A 19,144-nucleotide genomic window follows, 5' to 3' on the forward strand; every position below is an offset into this window, starting at 1 on the left:
ATGACACTTCATAGGTACATTGATCGTGACCCGCAGATGACCCCTATTGATTTTCAGGTCACTAGGTCAAAGGTCAAGGTCACAGTGACAAAAATTGTATTCACACAATGGCTGCCACTACAACGGACAGCCCATATGGGGGGTATGCATGTTTTACAAACAGCCCTTGTTACTCCAGGACTGCAGGGGTCAGTGGGTCGAGTTCATCTTAGGGTTACTTTTTTTTTTTATTCTTGATTTTTTACTGGAGCTTTTTATATCCAATGTTTACATTTATCAATATAAAGCATCTAATGACAAAATTCTAAACATGCCAAAATCTGTGAAAAGGCCCCTTGAAAAGGACCTGATCAAGTACTGAAGTTTTTAAAAGCCTATTTCAATTACACATGTTTACGATCAATCTGAATGCCTCTGCAGATTAAAAGTCTGTTCAGGTTTTATGCTGTTTGCTGCTCCTCAGTATCTAAGGGTTTGAAATGAAGCCTTTAAAACTTGAATCTAGTAAGAAAGGTCTTTTGAATTTAATTTAATTTTCTGAAGGACTACAAATGTGTGAAAATACGTTTCTTAACCCTTAAAGCGCTGGAGCTGAATTTTAAAGGCCTTTGCAAACAGTTTGGATCCAGATGAGACGCCACAAAAAGTGGCGTCTCATCAGGATCCAAACTGTTTGCTATTCTGATAGTATTCTTTGAAAAAAATCGAAGAAAATGCTAATTTTAGAAATTCTGCAGACGACATTTTAGCAGACGACAAATTTCCCAGCATGCAAAGGGTTAAGTGTTAAAGGGTTTAAACGATGTGTATCGGACTATTTGTTTAATGATAACCAAAGTAGTTAATCAATAAGTTGAGACATGAGGTATTCCATATTATTTGTACACCTTTTTAAACATGTGCAAACTTGCTGTATTTTTTATTGGTTTAGTGAAACTCAATACCCACAGGACAGACTTGCATAGTTACTTGCTTGTAACAAAATAAGCTACAATTTGGAGGTTATCTGTGTATGTATTTGCTTAAAATATGACATAAGTAATACAGATTTTTTGTAGTTTGACAGTTTATTTGTGTTACTGGAATGTATTAAATATTTAATTAAAAGTTTAATTTAGGTCTGACATGATTCTTTAACCAAAACACAAAATATTCAAGATGGCGACTTTTTCTCAGTTAACTGTGGATAAAGGCTCTGATTCAGTTATAGACTTTTGTTGTTCACCATGTCTAGAGCACAAAACTGTTCAGTGGGCGGAGTTTTACTGTGATAACTGTCTTAAATTTTATTGTGCAAAATGTATTAACCTGCATGGTCAATTGTTTGGGAAACATGTAACATATGGACGAGGAGAAACAAGTAAGTGGCCAGTGTCCAAGGAAGTGGAGGATGTCATTCGGAAATGTGATCTTCATGAAGACAAACTTCTAGAAATGTTTTGTGATAAACACAGTCAGTTGTGCTGCACTAATTGTGTTCGACGTAATCACAGGTAGTTTATACATGTATTTCTTTTAAATATATTTGTTGATATAAATCTACCCTTGAAGTCTTTGAAATATGTTTGTTGATATAAATCTACTCTTGAATAGCGTATTATTCAGAATAATTAACTACAAATTGACATCAATACAAGCCTGCTTGCAGAAGGTTTGATATTGCAGTCATTATTGTCAAGTGTGCATTTGTGTGGGTTCAAGCTGGTCTTGACTATAACTCTGTCATTTTTTGTGAAATATAAAACAAATTGCTATAAATATTCCCCATCGTGAGATGAAGAGTCAAGTATAACACCTGTGTCACTTAGATTTAAAATTTGGTCATAAATCAGTCGCTCTGGTCTGTACCTTAGTCATTCATCAAGTTATGTATTTTGACACATTTGTAGTCCCTAAGAAAGCTTTATATTTCATTAAAGACCTTTCTTACTAGATTCTAGTTGAAAAGGCTTTATTTCCAATCCCTAGATACTAATGAGCAGCAGACAGCATAAAACCTGAACAGACTGCGAGTAATTTGCAGGCTGTTGTGGTTTTATGCTGTTTGCACATAGCTAATTTCACTTTGCTTCTGAGTGGGAAATGGTTAAAATAACTAACCACAATGAACTCTGAGTAGATGGAGCGTTGTTAACATACATTTACTACATCAAAGGTCAAGGTCAAATTTATAGGCCATTTATGAGCTTGTGCTGATTGTGACCTATTTTTCATTGTGGAATTAAAAATATATACCAAAAATGTTCTTTATGTTGAGACTGTGTGTATCTATGACAACTGCCACCCTATCTTAAAGGTCAATACCACACATAGTGGCTAAAGGTGAAATTTAAGATTGTCCTGACTGTAACTCCATCATTCCCCCTGCAATATAAAGATAATTTCCAAACAATATTTAACTATGTGGAGGTCGCCTTGGTGTTATTGATATGGTGTCCGCCTAGTGACCGGGAGGTCATGGGTTCCATCCCCACTGTTGGAGCGTTTTTTAGATCTCCCCAAAAGACACCAAGTACTAGTTGTAGGCCCAGGAAACGGAAACGTTTCAATAAGCCTGAGGCTTTTCGATGCAATCGAGCTTAAATAAATAAGTTTAAACTAACTATGGAGAAGCTGATCAAAGGTCAAGGTCAAACATGTGCAGAGTTAAGCTTTTTAAATATTAACAATTATTATTAATAATGGGCTCAACATGTTTTCACGAGGCATCTTTTTTGTGATTTTGTATAATATGAATAAGAGTAAAAACTAAATTATATGGAGCGTGTTCTGTGAAAAGGGGTTTAAATGCATGCGCGTAAAGTGTCCTCCCAGATAAGCCTGTGTAGTCCACACAGGCTAATCAGGGACGACACTTTCCACTATTTTTCATTTACAGGGAATCTATTCTAAGCAAAAACCAGTTTAGGAAGAAAGTGTCTTCTCTGATTAGCCTTTGCGTACTGCACAGGTTAATCTGGGACGACGCTTTACGCACATTCATTAAAGCCCCTTTTCACAGAGCACAGCTCATATTATTTATGTGTCTCCTTAAGTTAAAAATAATGGTATCAGTATCAAAATGAGTGAAACTCATAACAAAGACTATTGCCTTTAAAGAGCATTTTGAAAACAGATGAAACATTTTTAACAGAATTTCAGACGTTTTGTTGACACAATGGTCATTAAAACCATGTACAAATATATGGTTCTAGGATAAGTGCCCCCCCCGGAGAACTGCCCCCCCCCCCCCCAATGAATTAACTAAACAACATAAATAAATTGCTTATAAATTCAACTTCACCACTTCACTTCACTTTTTTCTTCAAGTCGGCTAAATTATTGCCTTTGCCTTGCCTATTAATTTACTTTTTTATATGTCAATTTACGTTTTTTTCCATGGGTCAGTACTATCTTTATACTGTGAATTAATTCCGATGTAACTTTTCCTCCATAAGTACCGAGTTGCACGTCTATATTTAGTTGCAACACATTGCCATTATTAACACGCACGCGTTTCCTGTGTGGATCTCGACTATGTTTCGCGCTCTTATTAAAACACGACTTTTACAAGGCATTCATGTATAGTGAGTGGTGCAGATGCGTACCAAGGGCATTAAACAGTATTATCATATGCCTCTAGACAATTTGTGTTATTCAGTTCGATAAATGGTAATATACTTGCAATGAAATTAAATTGTTACCGGATAAAATGTGTACGGCGATAACGTAAAATTACCCGTAAGTATTGTTTTCACTACGTAACTAATAACTAATATGACACCGGGGGGGCAGTTCTCCGCCCCTATAGATTTGATGGGGGGGCAGATATCCGCCTACTAAATTCTGACAGGGGGGCAGTTCTCCGCCCCTATCGATTTGATGGGGGGGCACCTCTCCGCCACCTTTAAAATAGGGGGGCAGTTCTCCGGGGGGCAGTTCTCCGGGGGGCGCTTCTCCGGATACCCAAATATATAGGTATTTTACTTTTAGAAAATGTGCTAAAGTAACATTGATGTCTGAGTCAGTGAAAGGACCTCCACCAGACTTGCAGCAACTATCAAGAAGGATTAAAACAATTCTTGTAGAACTCCAGACACTTCAAATCAAATTGGACACAAACATGAAGTCTTTGGATGCTTCATACAACAAACAAGTACTTGAAATATGTGAAACACGCCAGAAAATAAATGCAATTTTAGACAATATGGAAAAGGCTACCATTAAAGATCTAGATGATAAGATGAAAATTCTGAAAGCTGCTCTCAAAACAGATAGCGACAAGTGCAGCAAGCTTAAACATGAACTGACATGTCTCAGTGATGCAATACATGACATTATCAATAAAAGCGAATTTGAACTAATATTAATTGCAAGTAATAAATGCATGGAAAGAATAAAGCAGTCCCAAACTTTGAAGGAAAACTCGGTTCAGGTAGACAGTTCACTGACATTCCAGGCTGACAGAGATCTTCAAGAATACTTGTCTAAATTGTCAAGTCTTGGGAATGTAAGCTACCCAGGCCAGGTATTCGCTGTGCAAGGGCTTTCAATGTATAATATGAGCATACAAAGTGATCGGGGGATCTGTGGTATTGCTGGAATCTGTGCTCTCTCTAGTGATCAGATCCTTGTTGCAAATAATGAACGAGTAAAGCTTCTAGATCATGAATACCAGGTGGTGGGTCACTGTGATTTATCTGCTTATGCCAAGGACATGTGTGTTATCACACCAAGTGAAGTAGCTGTTGCTGTAAATAATTATCAGAATAAGGATAAGACAGGTGGGGTCCAGTTTGTCTTTGTGAATGATGGACAGTTGATTAAGGGCAAGATTTTACTGTTTCAACATTCATGTAATGGTATTGCTCACTCTCACAAAGACCTGTATGTCACTTCTGGCACTGCACTTTACAAGTATTCAATGAGTGGATACCCCTTGAAAAAGCTGTATGAGGATACATCAGGTGATAGAACAGGTATCATGTTGTGAATATATTGGTATCATTTAAAATGATAAGAAATTTTAACATGTTTTTATGCTTTTTACTTATGAATATTGAAGTCAATTTTATGTTAACAGTTGCACATTCCAGATTATTATGTTTGCAAATAATGGGCATTATAATTCTAACATAGATAAATAAAAACTACAAAACTTTCCTTTGCTCAAATATTTTATTGACTAATTTCTTTTATAGGATTTGTATTGGTATCAAATATATGTTTACTTATGCCAAAATAATAATCATGTTAGCCAATAAATGTACTTACTTAGGGAATGTTATTTGTATGTACATCAGATGGTTTCAGTGTAGAATAGTGATGGATGCATACATGCTTCATTTTAAAAGAAACATACAAGTACTTTATTTAACGTAAAACATAAATAGTTTGTGTGAATAAGATGTAACAGTGTCTTTTTTAGGATAATTATTGTTTAAATTACTGACTACAGTTATACTTCTCTCTTTTACAGTACATAAGTGTGCAGTGAGTCCTTCAGGTGACAAGATATTTATCACCAACCCTTCCCAGGACAAGGTCCTCACCCTGGCCAGAGATGGCTCAGTTCTCCACACCCTCACAGACCCAGACCTACGAGCCCTACAAGGTATACACGCCACAGATCTGGGACTGGTTCTGGTTTGTGGAAAAAATATCATACAGCTTGATGGTGAAGGCAGGAAGAAGTTGGCAACTCTCATTACGACCGGGGCAGAATATGATAGGGTTAATCCACTATTAGTCTTCTACAATAAGAGCACAGCCACCATAATAGTGGGGCTTTCAAGTTGCGATATCCTTGTTTTACCAGTAAAGTAGAATTGTTTTTCAAGTTTCAGTTCACACATTTTGGAACATGTAATTTCATCATGAAGTTTAAGCAACATCAAACTCATGTTCAAATTAACATCCTTCGACTGGATGATTTATTGTGTTGCCAAGTTTTGTCAATCATGAAAATTATTTGTTGAAAATTATAAAAAGAAATTGGCAGTATGGACCTCTTATGAAGTGTTGGGTTTAATTGCATAAATCTCTGTGGATGATACATTTTATTGCCACACTGTTTATAAACATGCTATCATCGGTTGCATGGAATCAGCTGTATTGCTTTGCTATTTACTATTTATTTAAATTATGTTTAACAAGAAATATCTTTTTAAAAAATATACGGCGTTGATTGTGGTTGGAGTTTATGAAAGGTAAAGAGTTCAATGAATGAGATCAAGGTTAGCGAATGTCTTTTTCTGTGCAGTTCTTAGCTGCATCACAGGCAGTACAGGATGTTACACGGAGTTTTTGCGGCTTATTTTACATTATTACAAATTGCTGGTCATAAACCTATAGATACAAAACAGAAAACCAAAAGAATAATGGAAGTGAAATTAAAACATATGAGTCAACCGGCCACACGCGAAATATCTGTACATATTTTTAATATTTATACGCGCGTTCTTCGAACTAACCTTTTTTAGTGGTTTGTCATGCATTGCTATTTGATTCGATTATTATCAGTATCGAGAATCATTGCGCTCATGCTTAATACATTAGTCAATATGGTGGAATAATTTTTGTATTGTGCTGTTTTGTACTGTTTGGGCAATTGGTCACTTGCCTTAAATAAAGGACCAACTGATTGTTTATGATAATAATTCAATACTGCGCCAGCAGCTGGAGTTTCACTTCTTTATATTGTTAAATTAATTGAAAATAATATTTATTATGGTATTTTTGAAAACACATTAAGAATCTATTATTGACATACCATGATTATATCGCTGGATATCTTTATTTAACATCTTTCTGGTCTAAAGAAAATTCCAGTTCACCTAGTTCACGCTATAGCGTCTTTATTATATAACGCAGCGATGACCTGTATATAAACTCTGACATTCACACACACTAACCGCGAACTGACGAAGGTGTAGAATCTACGCACAAATTGTATTGATGTGAAGAGTTGAGTGTAAAACTGTTCTATCTATCATGCCTTTTCATAAGAGATCAAATTGTTTCATGCTGAACATTCAGTAGAACAGTGTTAGACTGTAGAACAAGATGCGGCCATGTTTCCAATGTTCTGGTGGTATTCTCAAATCAGTCAATGGACTGAATGAAGTGTATTCATTCGTGGGTAGCCGCGGGCATTTTTATGAATGTAACCTAAAGGTCACCTAAGGTCAAAAGTGACGTTAAACAGCTACGCTGAAAAAGTTATAGTACTAGTTTCTGTTTAATTTGAATTTTTGCCGTTTTAAAAAGTATTTCAATTATACACACCGGTCTCTTTAGCAACTCTTCCTGGGTGAGCTAGTTAACCAGTAATAAGTGTACATACTTATGCAAGCAAATGGACAACAGCCCTTTTTGAAACAGGTTGTTGACGGACAAGAGACTTGCCATCAAAATGATTTCAAGAGTGCACTACAGTGGACGGAGTGATACAAATTGCGCTCCTTGAGTGTGTACTACAGCGCTCTACCGACTGAGCGGCCTGGCTTTTATTATTTCATAGATTAAGATCATGATTACAAAAATAAACTCATGATAATGTATTTTTTTTTTTCTGGATTCACAATTGAATAAAAAAAATATCTGAATTCCATATGTTAAAGATTTAATCTGGTGAGTGCACTAGGTCAAAAAAATTTGTTTACTTTTCAATGTAGAGTCTTCAAGTATGACTCAATCTAGATGAAACTTGGTCAGAATTCGTATCCGAACGATATGCAGGCCAAGCTTGAATCTGGTCGTGTGCGTCCAAGACTAGGTAACCAGGAGGTACAAACTTAGAAAAATGTGTTATTATTCTAGAAGCGATATTTATGCCTCAATTGTGATCAAACTTTGTAAGAGATTTTATCTCGACAATATTGAGGACTTGAGGTGGAATGGGATTTTTGGTCACATGCATAGTGAAAAGAGGTCACCTAAACTAATCATGGGCCACATTAATGACTCAATCTTGACGAAACTTGGTCAAAGTGTAATCTTTGCATTATCTAGGCTGCGTTCAAATCTTGATCCAAAAACTAGAGCACCTGACCAAATATTTGAAAAACATTGTTTCTACTATAGAGGCCACATTTATTTCTCAATCTTAATAAAACTTTTTCAGAATATGTTTTTTCGTGTCTTCGGGTCAAGTTTGAAATGTTGTTTATTGTATGCACAGCAAGAAAAGATACATGAACTGGCAGGAAGCTTATTTAAATCATCTTTGTTGTCCCCTACCAGTTTCACCGGAGGGGACCTATGGTTTTCACTCTGCGAGTCTGTCTGTCACACTTTTTTGGATCCTGCGATAACTTAAAAAGTTCTTCATATTTTTTCATGAAACTTGAAACATGGATAGATGGCAATATGGACATTATGCACATCATTTCATTGTGTTCCTACGTCAAAAATTCTGGTTGCTATGGCAACAAATAGACTAGAAATGCTGCTGAAAATGGTGGTTTTCTGGATCCTGCGATAACTTTAAAAGTTCTTCATTTTTTTCATGAAACTTTAAACATGGATAGATGGCAATATGGACATTATGCAGGTCATTTTTTTTTGTTACTATGTCAAAAATTCTGGTTGCTATGGAAACAAATATATATAAAAAATCTGACAATGGTGGAGCCAGTAGGGGACATATATTGCTTGGCAATAGTCTTGTTTCTACTATCACGGTCCATACCGAAATAAAAAATTTAGTTTTGACAAAGTCATAAACATTACTTAAAAAACACGAGGGACAAAATTGTCACAAAACCAGGTTTTCAATTTGAAAAAAAAGTCTGATAAAGGGAGACAACTCAAACTGGACAACTTGATAACTTTACCATGACCCATATTTGAACATAACCTACACATCATCTAGACACAACTTCTGACCAAATTTGGTGAAGATGGGATGAAAACTACTTTAATTAGAGAGCAGACACCATGCTAAGTCCTTGAAATGCACTAAGTGACCTCGTGACCTAGTTTTTGACATGGCATGACCCATATTTGAACTTGACCTATACCTAGTTATCATTTAGACACAACTTCTTACCAAATGAGTTGAAGATCAGATGAAAACTACTTAGAGAGCGGACACCATGCTAAATCCTTGAAATGCACTAAGTGACCCCGTGACTTAGTTTTTGACCCGGCATGACCCATATTTGAACTTGTCCTAGATATTGTCTAGATATAACTTCTGACCAAGTTTGCTGAAGATCGGATGAAAATTACTTCAATTAGACAGCGGACACCATGCTAAATCCTTGAAATGCACTAAGTGACCCTGTGACCTAGTTTGTGACCCGGCATGACCCATATTCGAACTTGACCTAGATGTTGTCTAGATACAACTTCTGACCAAGTTATGTAAAGATCGGATGAAAACTACTTCAATAAGAGAGCGGACACCATGCTAAATCCTTGAAATGCACTAAGTGACCCCGAGACCTAGTTTTTGACCCGCATGACCCATTATCGAACTTGACCTAGATATTTCTAGATACAACTACTGACCAAGTTTGGTGAAGATCGGATAAAAACTATTTGAATTAGAGAGCGGACACTGCTTGTTCCGCCCGCCCGCCAGCCAGCCCGCCCACATTCACCAATCTAATAACCAGTTTTTTCCTTCAGAAAACCTGGTTAAAAACAAATATAAATGCCTGTCCCAGTTTTACAGCTGATAACTGTTTGAAGTTTGTAAAACTAGCTTATTTTGTGATTTATTAGTTTCATACAAGCTTTGAATTATGGGCTAATAAATGTTTATATACAGTCGAAACCCAATGGCTCAAACTCGCTTGGCTCGAATTTCGGGTTGGCTTGAACTCTAATCAAAGCACTGATTTTTTATTGCTATATTAAATATACAATTGTGTCAGATAGCTCCAATTCGCAAGGTTGAATTATGTAGGCTTGAACTGTTTTAACAGTCCCGGTGACAATTTTCACAGTGTGAAGCATTTTTTTGTTGGGATGGCTCGAACTCGCTTTGGTTTGCATAAACTGTTAATCCATTAGGACCGCTTGATTAAAGGCACTGAATAATTGATTTATCACTGGTTGCAAACATCATCTTAATCATTAATCGATTTGAGTAAAAGATAACATTTTGTATTAATGTAATCAGAAATTCTCTCGAGAAGTGCATAAACTCGCAGCATGTTCAATCATGTGGATGTAATAAAAAGCTTTCAATCTCAACTAGATGTAATAAAAAGCTTTGTTTCTCAACGACAGCCAAAGAAAGCAACACAGACTGACATAATGTAATTTTTAAAAAATATATAAATAAAGCAGTAAATGCAATATATATAATTTCTCATATGTAAACGATGTGTATTTAGTGCTGATGCATGTTTTGTTCCGTAGTGCTGTTTTTTTTCCAGAAAATGTGCTATGTTAAAACGTGCTGATATATTTAGTATATGATATTTGTTTGATTGTAACTGTTTAAAAATATTGGTAAATTAAAGTATTAAATACCTAGATGGCAATATGGACATTATGCACATCATTTCATTGTGTTCCTACGTCAAAAATTCTGGTTGCTATGGCAACAAATAGACTAGAAATGCTGCTGAAAATGGTGGTTTTCTGGATCCTGCGATAACTTTAAAAGTTCTTCATTTTTTTCATGAAACTTTAAACATGGATAGATGGCAATATGGACATTATGCAGGTCATTTTTTTTGTTACTATGTCAAAAATTCTGGTTGCTATGGAAACAAATATATATAAAAAATCTGACAATGGTGGAGCCAGTAGGGGACATATATTGCTTGGCAATAGTCTTGTTTCTACTATCACGGTCCATACCGAAATAAAAAATTTAGTTTTGACAAAGTCATAAACATTACTTAAAAAACACGAGGGACAAAATTGTCACAAAACCAGGTTTTCAATTTGAAAAAAAAGTCTGATAAAGGGAGACAACTCAAACTGGACAACTTGATAACTTTACCATGACCCATATTTGAACATAACCTACACATCATCTAGACACAACTTCTGACCAAATTTGGTGAAGATGGGATGAAAACTACTTTAATTAGAGAGCAGACACCATGCTAAATCCTTGAAATGCACTAAGTGACCTCGTGACCTAGTTTTTGACATGGCATGACCCATATTTGAACTTGACCTATACCTAGTTATCATTTAGACACAACTTCTTACCAAATGAGTTAAAGATCAGATGAAAACTACTTAGAGAGCGGACACCATGCTAAATCCTTGAAATGCACTAAGTGACCCCGTGACTTAGTTTTTGACCCGGCATGACCCATATTTGAACTTGTCCTAGATATTGTCTAGATATAACTTCTGACCAAGTTTGCTGAAGATCGGATGAAAATTACTTCAGTTAGACAGCGGACACCATGCTAAATCCTTGAAATGCACTAAGTGACCCTGTGACCTAGTTTGTGACCCGGCATGACCCATATTCGAACTTGACCTAGATGTTGTCTAGATACAACTTCTGACCAAGTTATGTAAAGATCGGATGAAAACTACTTCAATAAGAGAGCGGACACCATGCTAAATCCTTGAAATGCACTAAGTGACCCCGAGACCTAGTTTTTGACCCGCATGACCCATTATCGAACTTGACCTAGATATTTCTAGATACAACTACTGACCAAGTTTGGTGAAGATCGGATAAAAACTATTTGAATTAGAGAGCGGACACTGCTTGTTCCGCCCGCCCGCCAGCCAGCCCGCCCACATTCACCAATCTAATAACCAGTTTTTTCCTTCAGAAAACCTGGTTAAAAACAAATATAAATGCCTGTCCCAGTTTTACAGCTGATAACTGTTTGAAGTTTGTAAAACTAGCTTATTTTGTGATTTATTAGTTTCATACAAGCTTTGAATTATGGGCTAATAAATGTTTATATACAGTCGAAACCCAATGGCTCAAACTCGCTTGGCTCGAATTTCGGGTTGGCTTGAACTCTAATCAAAGCACTGATTTTTTATTGCTATATTAAATATACAATTGTGTCAGATAGCTCCAATTCGCAAGGTTGAATTATGTAGGCTTGAACTGTTTTAACAGTCCCGGTGACAATTTTCACAGTGTGAAGCATTTTTTTGTTGGGATGGCTCGAACTCGCTTTGGTTTGCATAAACTGTTAATCCATTAGGACCGCTTGATTAAAGGCACTGAATAATTGATTTATCACTGGTTGCAAACATCATCTTAATCATTAATCGATTTGAGTAAAAGATAACATTTTGTATTAATGTAATCAGAAATTCTCTCGAGAAGTGCATAAACTCGCAGCATGTTCAATCATGTGGATGTAATAAAAAGCTTTCAATCTCAACTAGATGTAATAAAAAGCTTTGTTTCTCAACGACAGCCAAAGAAAGCAACACAGACTGACATAATGTAATTTTAAAAAAATATATAAATAAAGCAGTAAATGCAATATATATAATTTCTCATATGTAAACGATGTGTATTTAGTGCTGATGCATGTTTTGTTCCGTAGTGCTGTTTTTTTTCCAGAAAATGTGCTATGTTAAAACGTGCTGATATATTTAGTATATGATATTTGTTTGATTGTAACTGTTTAAAAATATTGGTAAATTAAAGTATTAAATACCTAGATGGCAATATGGACATTATGCACATCATTTCATTGTGTTCCTACGTCAAAAATTCTGGTTGCTATGGCAACAAATAGACTAGAAATGCTGCTGAAAATGGTGGTTTTCTGGATCCTGCGATAACTTTAAAAGTTCTTCATTTTTTTCATGAAACTTTAAACATGGATAGATGGCAATATGGACATTATGCAGGTCATTTTTTTTGTTACTATGTCAAAAATTCTGGTTGCTATGGAAACAAATATATATAAAAAATCTGACAATGGTGGAGCCAGTAGGGGACATATATTGCTTGGCAATAGTCTTGTTTCTACTATCACGGTCCATACCGAAATAAAAAATTTAGTTTTGACAAAGTCATAAACATTACTTAAAAAACACGAGGGACAAAATTGTCACAAAACCAGGTTTTCAATTTGAAAAAAAAGTCTGATAAAGGGAGACAACTCAAACTGGACAACTTGATAACTTTACCATGACCCATATTTGAACATAACCTACACATCATCTAGACACAACTTCTGACCAAATTTGGTGAAGATGGGATGAAAACTACTTTAATTAGAGAGCAGACACCATGCTAAATCCTTGAAATGCACTAAGTGACCTCGTGACCTAGTTTTTGACATGGCATGACCCATATTTGAACTTGACCTATACCTAGTTATCATTTAGACACAACTTCTTACCAAATGAGTTGAAGATCAGATGAAAACTACTTAGAGAGCGGACACCATGCTAAATCCTTGAAATGCACTAAGTGACCCCGTGACTTAGTTTTTGACCCGGCATGACCCATATTTGAACTTGTCCTAGATATTGTCTAGATATAACTTCTGACCAAGTTTGCTGAAGATCGGATGAAAATTACTTCAATTAGACAGCGGACACCATGCTAAATCCTTGAAATGCACTAAGTGACCCTGTGACCTAGTTTGTGACCCGGCATGACCCATATTCGAACTTGACCTAGATGTTGTCTAGATACAACTTCTGACCAAGTTATGTAAAGATCGGATGAAAACTACTTCAATAAGAGAGCGGACACCATGCTAAATCCTTGAAATGCACTAAGTGACCCCGAGACCTAGTTTTTGACCCGCATGACCCATTATCGAACTTGACCTAGATATTTCTAGATACAACTACTGACCAAGTTTGGTGAAGATCGGATAAAAACTATTTGAATTAGAGAGCGGACACTGCTTGTTCCGCCCGCCCGCCAGCCAGCCCGCCCACATTCACCAATCTAATAACCAGTTTTTTCCTTCAGAAAACCTGGTTAAAAACAAATATAAATGCCTGTCCCAGTTTTACAGCTGATAACTGTTTGAAGTTTGTAAAACTAGCTTATTTTGTGATTTATTAGTTTCATACAAGCTTTGAATTATGGGCTAATAAATGTTTATATACAGTCGAAACCCAATGGCTCAAACTCGCTTGGCTCGAATTTCGGGTTGGCTTGAACTCTAATCAAAGCACTGATTTTTTATTGCTATATTAAATATACAATTGTGTCAGATAGCTCCAATTCGCAAGGTTGAATTATGTAGGCTTGAACTGTTTTAACAGTCCCGGTGACAATTTTCACAGTGTGAAGCATTTTTTTGTTGGGATGGCTCGAACTCGCTTTGGTTTGCATAAACTGTTAATCCATTAGGACCGCTTGATTAAAGGCACTGAATAATTGATTTATCACTGGTTGCAAACATCATCTTAATCATTAATCGATTTGAGTAAAAGATAACATTTTGTATTAATGTAATCAGAAATTCTCTCGAGAAGTGCATAAACTCGCAGCATGTTCAATCATGTGGATGTAATAAAAAGCTTTCAATCTCAACTAGATGTAATAAAAAGCTTTGTTTCTCAACGACAGCCAAAGAAAGCAACACAGACTGACATAATGTAATTTTTAAAAAATATATAAATAAAGCAGTAAATGCAATATATATAATTTCTCATATGTAAACGATGTGTATTTAGTGCTGATGCATGTTTTGTTCCGTAGTGCTGTTTTTTTTCCAGAAAATGTGCTATGTTAAAACGTGCTGATATATTTAGTATATGATATTTGTTTGATTGTAACTGTTTAAAAATATTGGTAAATTAAAGTATTAAATACCGGTACATGTATATATTTGGTTCTTATTAATTCAAAAGCAGAAAGTAGTATGGAGTTTAAAGCGAGATTATACAATTTTGTCAAATATTTATGAATTTATATAAAATGTGTAAAAAAAGATTATATATATATTTCAATATAAATTAAAATAAAAGTTAAGAAGAACATGTGTCGAAAAATGCCGAATAAGCCAGATATTTAATTCTGAAATAGAAAACAGCTGTACAGCCGAATTCGCCAGCATGTATACCATACATGTACGACGTGAATCTAAACTTAGTTTAACGGTTTATTTGAATTCCTGCAATGATATCTATTTAGACGACACATGAACATCAACTCCGATCCTAATACAAAGACTAATGCTTCAGTTATTGTAGGAAAATAATGTACGTCACAATCGGCTCGGGGCGCTTATTTGTCGTTGCTGCATTTTATGAAATTTGGCTTTAATGTATACTTTTTCTTGCCTATTTTGTGTTATTGTATCATATTTTATCAATATATTACAATTAAATACATATTAAAAAAATCGTATAATCTCGCTTTAAGCAGTGTGTACTCTTCAACTGGAGGTGAAAATGTACTTCAGACTTGTTCGTAAACAAACATTTATTAGAAATCGGATGGCTCAAACTTTTGGCGCTGGTCCCGACGAGTTCGAGTCATCGAGTTTTTGACTGTATAAAGTGTCGCATTTTCGTCATATAGATTGAACATTCTATGACTTAAACAATTGCTTAACTTGTCAGAAGACGCATAAGTGTTTAAATGTGTGTCCACAATAGCATCCCATTCCACTTATAGAATAACTCCAGATTATGAAATTTATCAATATGAACTTCATAGGTAGGCAGATCTTGTTGAAGAGAAATGCAGTGCAGCAGACCTGTTCCAGTATATCTGCAACTAATTCGCTTTGAATAATTGTCTTTTTTCCATACTTTTTTCTCTTCCCAAATAATAAATATAAGACTATGAAAGCATACACATTTTAACTTCAGGGGAAGAGAGAAATTGAAATCAATAAAAAAAATCATTATTCTGTATCAGATTCTTTTCAATTAAATTAATGCCCTGTGTTCATACCAAATATTATCTCACTGCATATTTCTACAACAGTAAGATAAGCTATGCACAATTATCATCCATTTTTTACTTTATATATCAGGCATGGGAAAACCCATCAAGAATTGAAATATATCTACTGATTTTAGGTAACTTGATTTGTGTGTGCAAAAATGAGCTACCCAGAATTCTGCCCGCTGAAATATATCCTCATACTTGGTGAACTCATTCCTTAATTGAAAGTACCTGCTTGCAAAAATGTTGCAATTGGACAATTTAAAAACACAAACGCTTGATACATTCTCTGTATTTTATTGCAGTGAGTGTTTGAATGTGACTCCACCACAAGGCACTATATGGGTCCGCAAGGAATGAAGATGGATGAAAGGCAACACAATTATAATCAATACATACACTTCATACACTGTAACCAGTTTAGTATTCATAGGAACATTTAATATATGATATGTGAAGTTATTACCAAATGAATACTACATCTATATTCAACCCACTGGGATTCTTTGAAAAACAAGACATTGCGTTCATTAAACACATAATATAGCCTCGGGATAAGCCTTGCCAGTACTGATTCATTGGCTTATTTCAATAAGTCTTAGTCCAACATGATGTCAATGTCAAGGTCAAAACAAGGTCAGGTGATGTGTGTGTGTTGAGAGTATGCATATATAACATCCATACAAGAATCGAATGTGTGCAGCAAACCATGTTGATGTTACACACAAACACGTCATTTTGATTCAACAAAAAATTGGACCTTCTGAATTAGTCTAATTCCAAAAGTATGCTATTTGGTCAAAATCAGGTCAGGCAAAGTAGATGTATTTTGTGTTCAAGAACATGATTATTTGAAGTATCAAAGCTTTGTAAGACGCATTATTGATGTTAGACCAAACACGTCAATTTTGGTTAATCAACAAATCGGACTTCCTAAATAAGTCCAAAAGTGTGTCAAGGTCAAAATGAGGTCCAGCAATTTGATGATATTATAATATCAAATCGTACATTTAAGTATCACAGCTTTGTTGGAATTATTACTGAGTTTAGATGTGTACTTTAATATTTTTCATAAATTTTACAGAAACCGAAGAACGGAAAAACTAATGGACAGGCCATTTGCTATATGCCTCTGGCATCTGTAGATGCTTGGTGGAAAACATCACTAAACATAAACTTTAGATTCTCTGTTTTAAACAAGGATAGTATTAGTTTAAATCATTTTTCTTTGTGATCATATAATAATAAATAATGTATATCTTCATAGAAAGATTCACATGGTGATAAACAATGAATTTTCATTTATGAAACATTACTTACATTGTATTACTATAGAAAGAAAATTTTGAATAATTGTGTGAGAAAAAAACTATTTATGTGGCAGATGTAAAAATTGTTCTGGTACAGGAATGCTCGGGTTTATCAACTGATACTACAAATTTGCAATATTAAAAAAAAAATAGAAAATGAATTTTGCATTCAATAATAGCTTATCAGATGATGGTTTTTGTGGTGTGTTTTGTTGCACATAAAATCGGATAAAAGTATATACTAACTCATTTTACATTAAAAAATGTACACATACATAAATTCAGCTTACACATATTTCTAAAGCTCTGTTTCATGGCAATTTTCACAAACATACATAAACCAATCTCCAAACTGAAACATGCACAAACATACCAATATATCATAAGCTATAGATTGTATCGCAATCCACCAAGAAATTTACTTAACATTTTACAAACATATCACATTATATCATTATAACAAACTATTTAATTGTAAACATAACTTGCCCAAACATTCAACCAGTTTCCGATGACAATCTTGATATTCATGTTTTTTACGGTGACTCAATTGACACTGTATATACACCAATCAAATCTAAGTTATCTTTCAATCATGGAAAAGTTCATTTTGTAGATGATGACAACATTTACAATATTATGCAAAAATGTAATACTGACACCATACAAAACCTTTCATTCATGATTAGATAACTACTTCTACAACAAACCAAATGCCCTTAATACGGTTATTCATATATGTATAATCCACACAATATTGTTTGTAAAGTTCACATATAAAGTCCTACATCTACTTTTAACAACAGAATCAAGAAACTGGTATTCATAATATCAGAAAGCAATACCAGGCAAAATGGATTTCCCGATCAAACACTTTATTGAGTATAATTTTAGATGCCATATTTTATTATGACATAACCCTTTACCACTCAGATGCGCTTTTTGACAGGTCTGTAGTCCCTTAGAAAATCAAATTAAGTGAATGCTTTTCTTAATAGATTCAAATTTTAAAGGCTACAATTTCAACCAAAAAATACTGATGAGCAGCAAACAGCATAGAACCTGAGTTTTACTCGCAGGCTGTTCTGGTTTTATGCTGGTTTAAAAAGCCCTTTCCACATTGCTTCTGATGGGGAAAGGGGGGTTAAATGAGCTTGAACCAAATTTTATTACAAATATTCATACAATACACAATTTGTTTAAAATAGGAGTCAGTAATTTGGAAAACCAGGCTTAAATCTTGCACATAAAATGTACTACTCATTATATCGCATTCACTACAATTAGAGGATATTTGTATGTTTCCAGCAGTCATCAATCTCTGATATTTTTATCAATTAGCTCCCAATAGTGTTACTGCAAACCATATGTGGGTATTTGTATTCAACAATGCCATAGGCCTAGTTTTTTTTTTGATTGCAAAACTTTGCAATAATTACAAAATAAATTTCTAGTGAAAAAATGATGATCAATTCTTAATTGTAGACTGACTTTACAAACATCACGAATGATTGAAACAAAAAAGTAAACATTTTAATGGATAATGAACAATAACCAGTGAAAATGTGCGCAACACTAGAGCACACTGATTGTTATGCAACACGTACAGGTTTAAAAAAAAAACATTAATTGGAATGGTCCTTGAAAGTGTGTGATTAACACACATTTATACTCAAAATCCATGCACACATACATAACTTTTCTCAACAAATGTTCAACAATATTAAATGACCCGCTTTATGCAAAAATGGGTCCTAAGCAATTGCCCAGGCTTGTCTGGAGCTGGAGCTACGCTGGCCATATATGAACCATTTTCGCATAACCTGGCGCATATTCAATACACCATTATATAGTACCATCAATACATATTGTAAATATCTATACATTAGGAACAAAAGTAAACAGTTTTCAATAAACAAAATGCATAAACAGGTAACTGCAATTGAAGACCTCACCCAGTCAGCCAGACTATTTTCCATTGTGAACAATTTTATCTACTAAATGAGTTACGAACAGAAGTGAAACA

The 19,144-nt window shown here is 34.8% G+C and overlaps 1 protein-coding gene across 1 annotated transcript; it reads left to right on the forward strand.

The window, feature by feature from the left end:
* Positions 1-785: 785 nt before the first annotated feature.
* LOC127854993 (uncharacterized) lies at positions 786-8,139 on the forward strand. Its single transcript, XM_052390219.1, has 3 exons — positions 786-1,493; positions 3,973-4,958; positions 5,459-8,139. Exons 1-3 carry the CDS (start codon positions 1,159-1,161, stop codon positions 5,803-5,805), a joined length of 1,668 nt encoding a protein of 555 aa, XP_052246179.1. The 5' UTR covers positions 786-1,158; the 3' UTR covers positions 5,806-8,139.
* The last annotated feature ends 11,005 nt before the right edge of the window (positions 8,140-19,144 follow it).

The sequence above is a fragment of the Dreissena polymorpha genome, chromosome 13, assembly GCF_020536995.1.
Source record: "Dreissena polymorpha isolate Duluth1 chromosome 13, UMN_Dpol_1.0, whole genome shotgun sequence".
NCBI lineage: Eukaryota > Metazoa > Mollusca > Bivalvia > Myida > Dreissenidae > Dreissena > Dreissena polymorpha.

Bases quoted from the DNA above. Each gene is read 5' to 3' on its own strand.
- LOC127854993 (XM_052390219.1), top strand. From the start codon at position 1,159: ATGGCGACTTTTTCTCAGTTAACTGTGGATAAAGGCTCTGATTCAGTT. The intron at 1,494-3,972 runs GTAGTTTATACA...TTTTACTTTTAG, and splicing joins TGTGTTCGACGTAATCACAG to AAAATGTGCTAAAGTAACAT. The intron at 4,959-5,458 runs GTATCATGTTGT...TCTCTTTTACAG, and splicing joins TACATCAGGTGATAGAACAG to TACATAAGTGTGCAGTGAGT.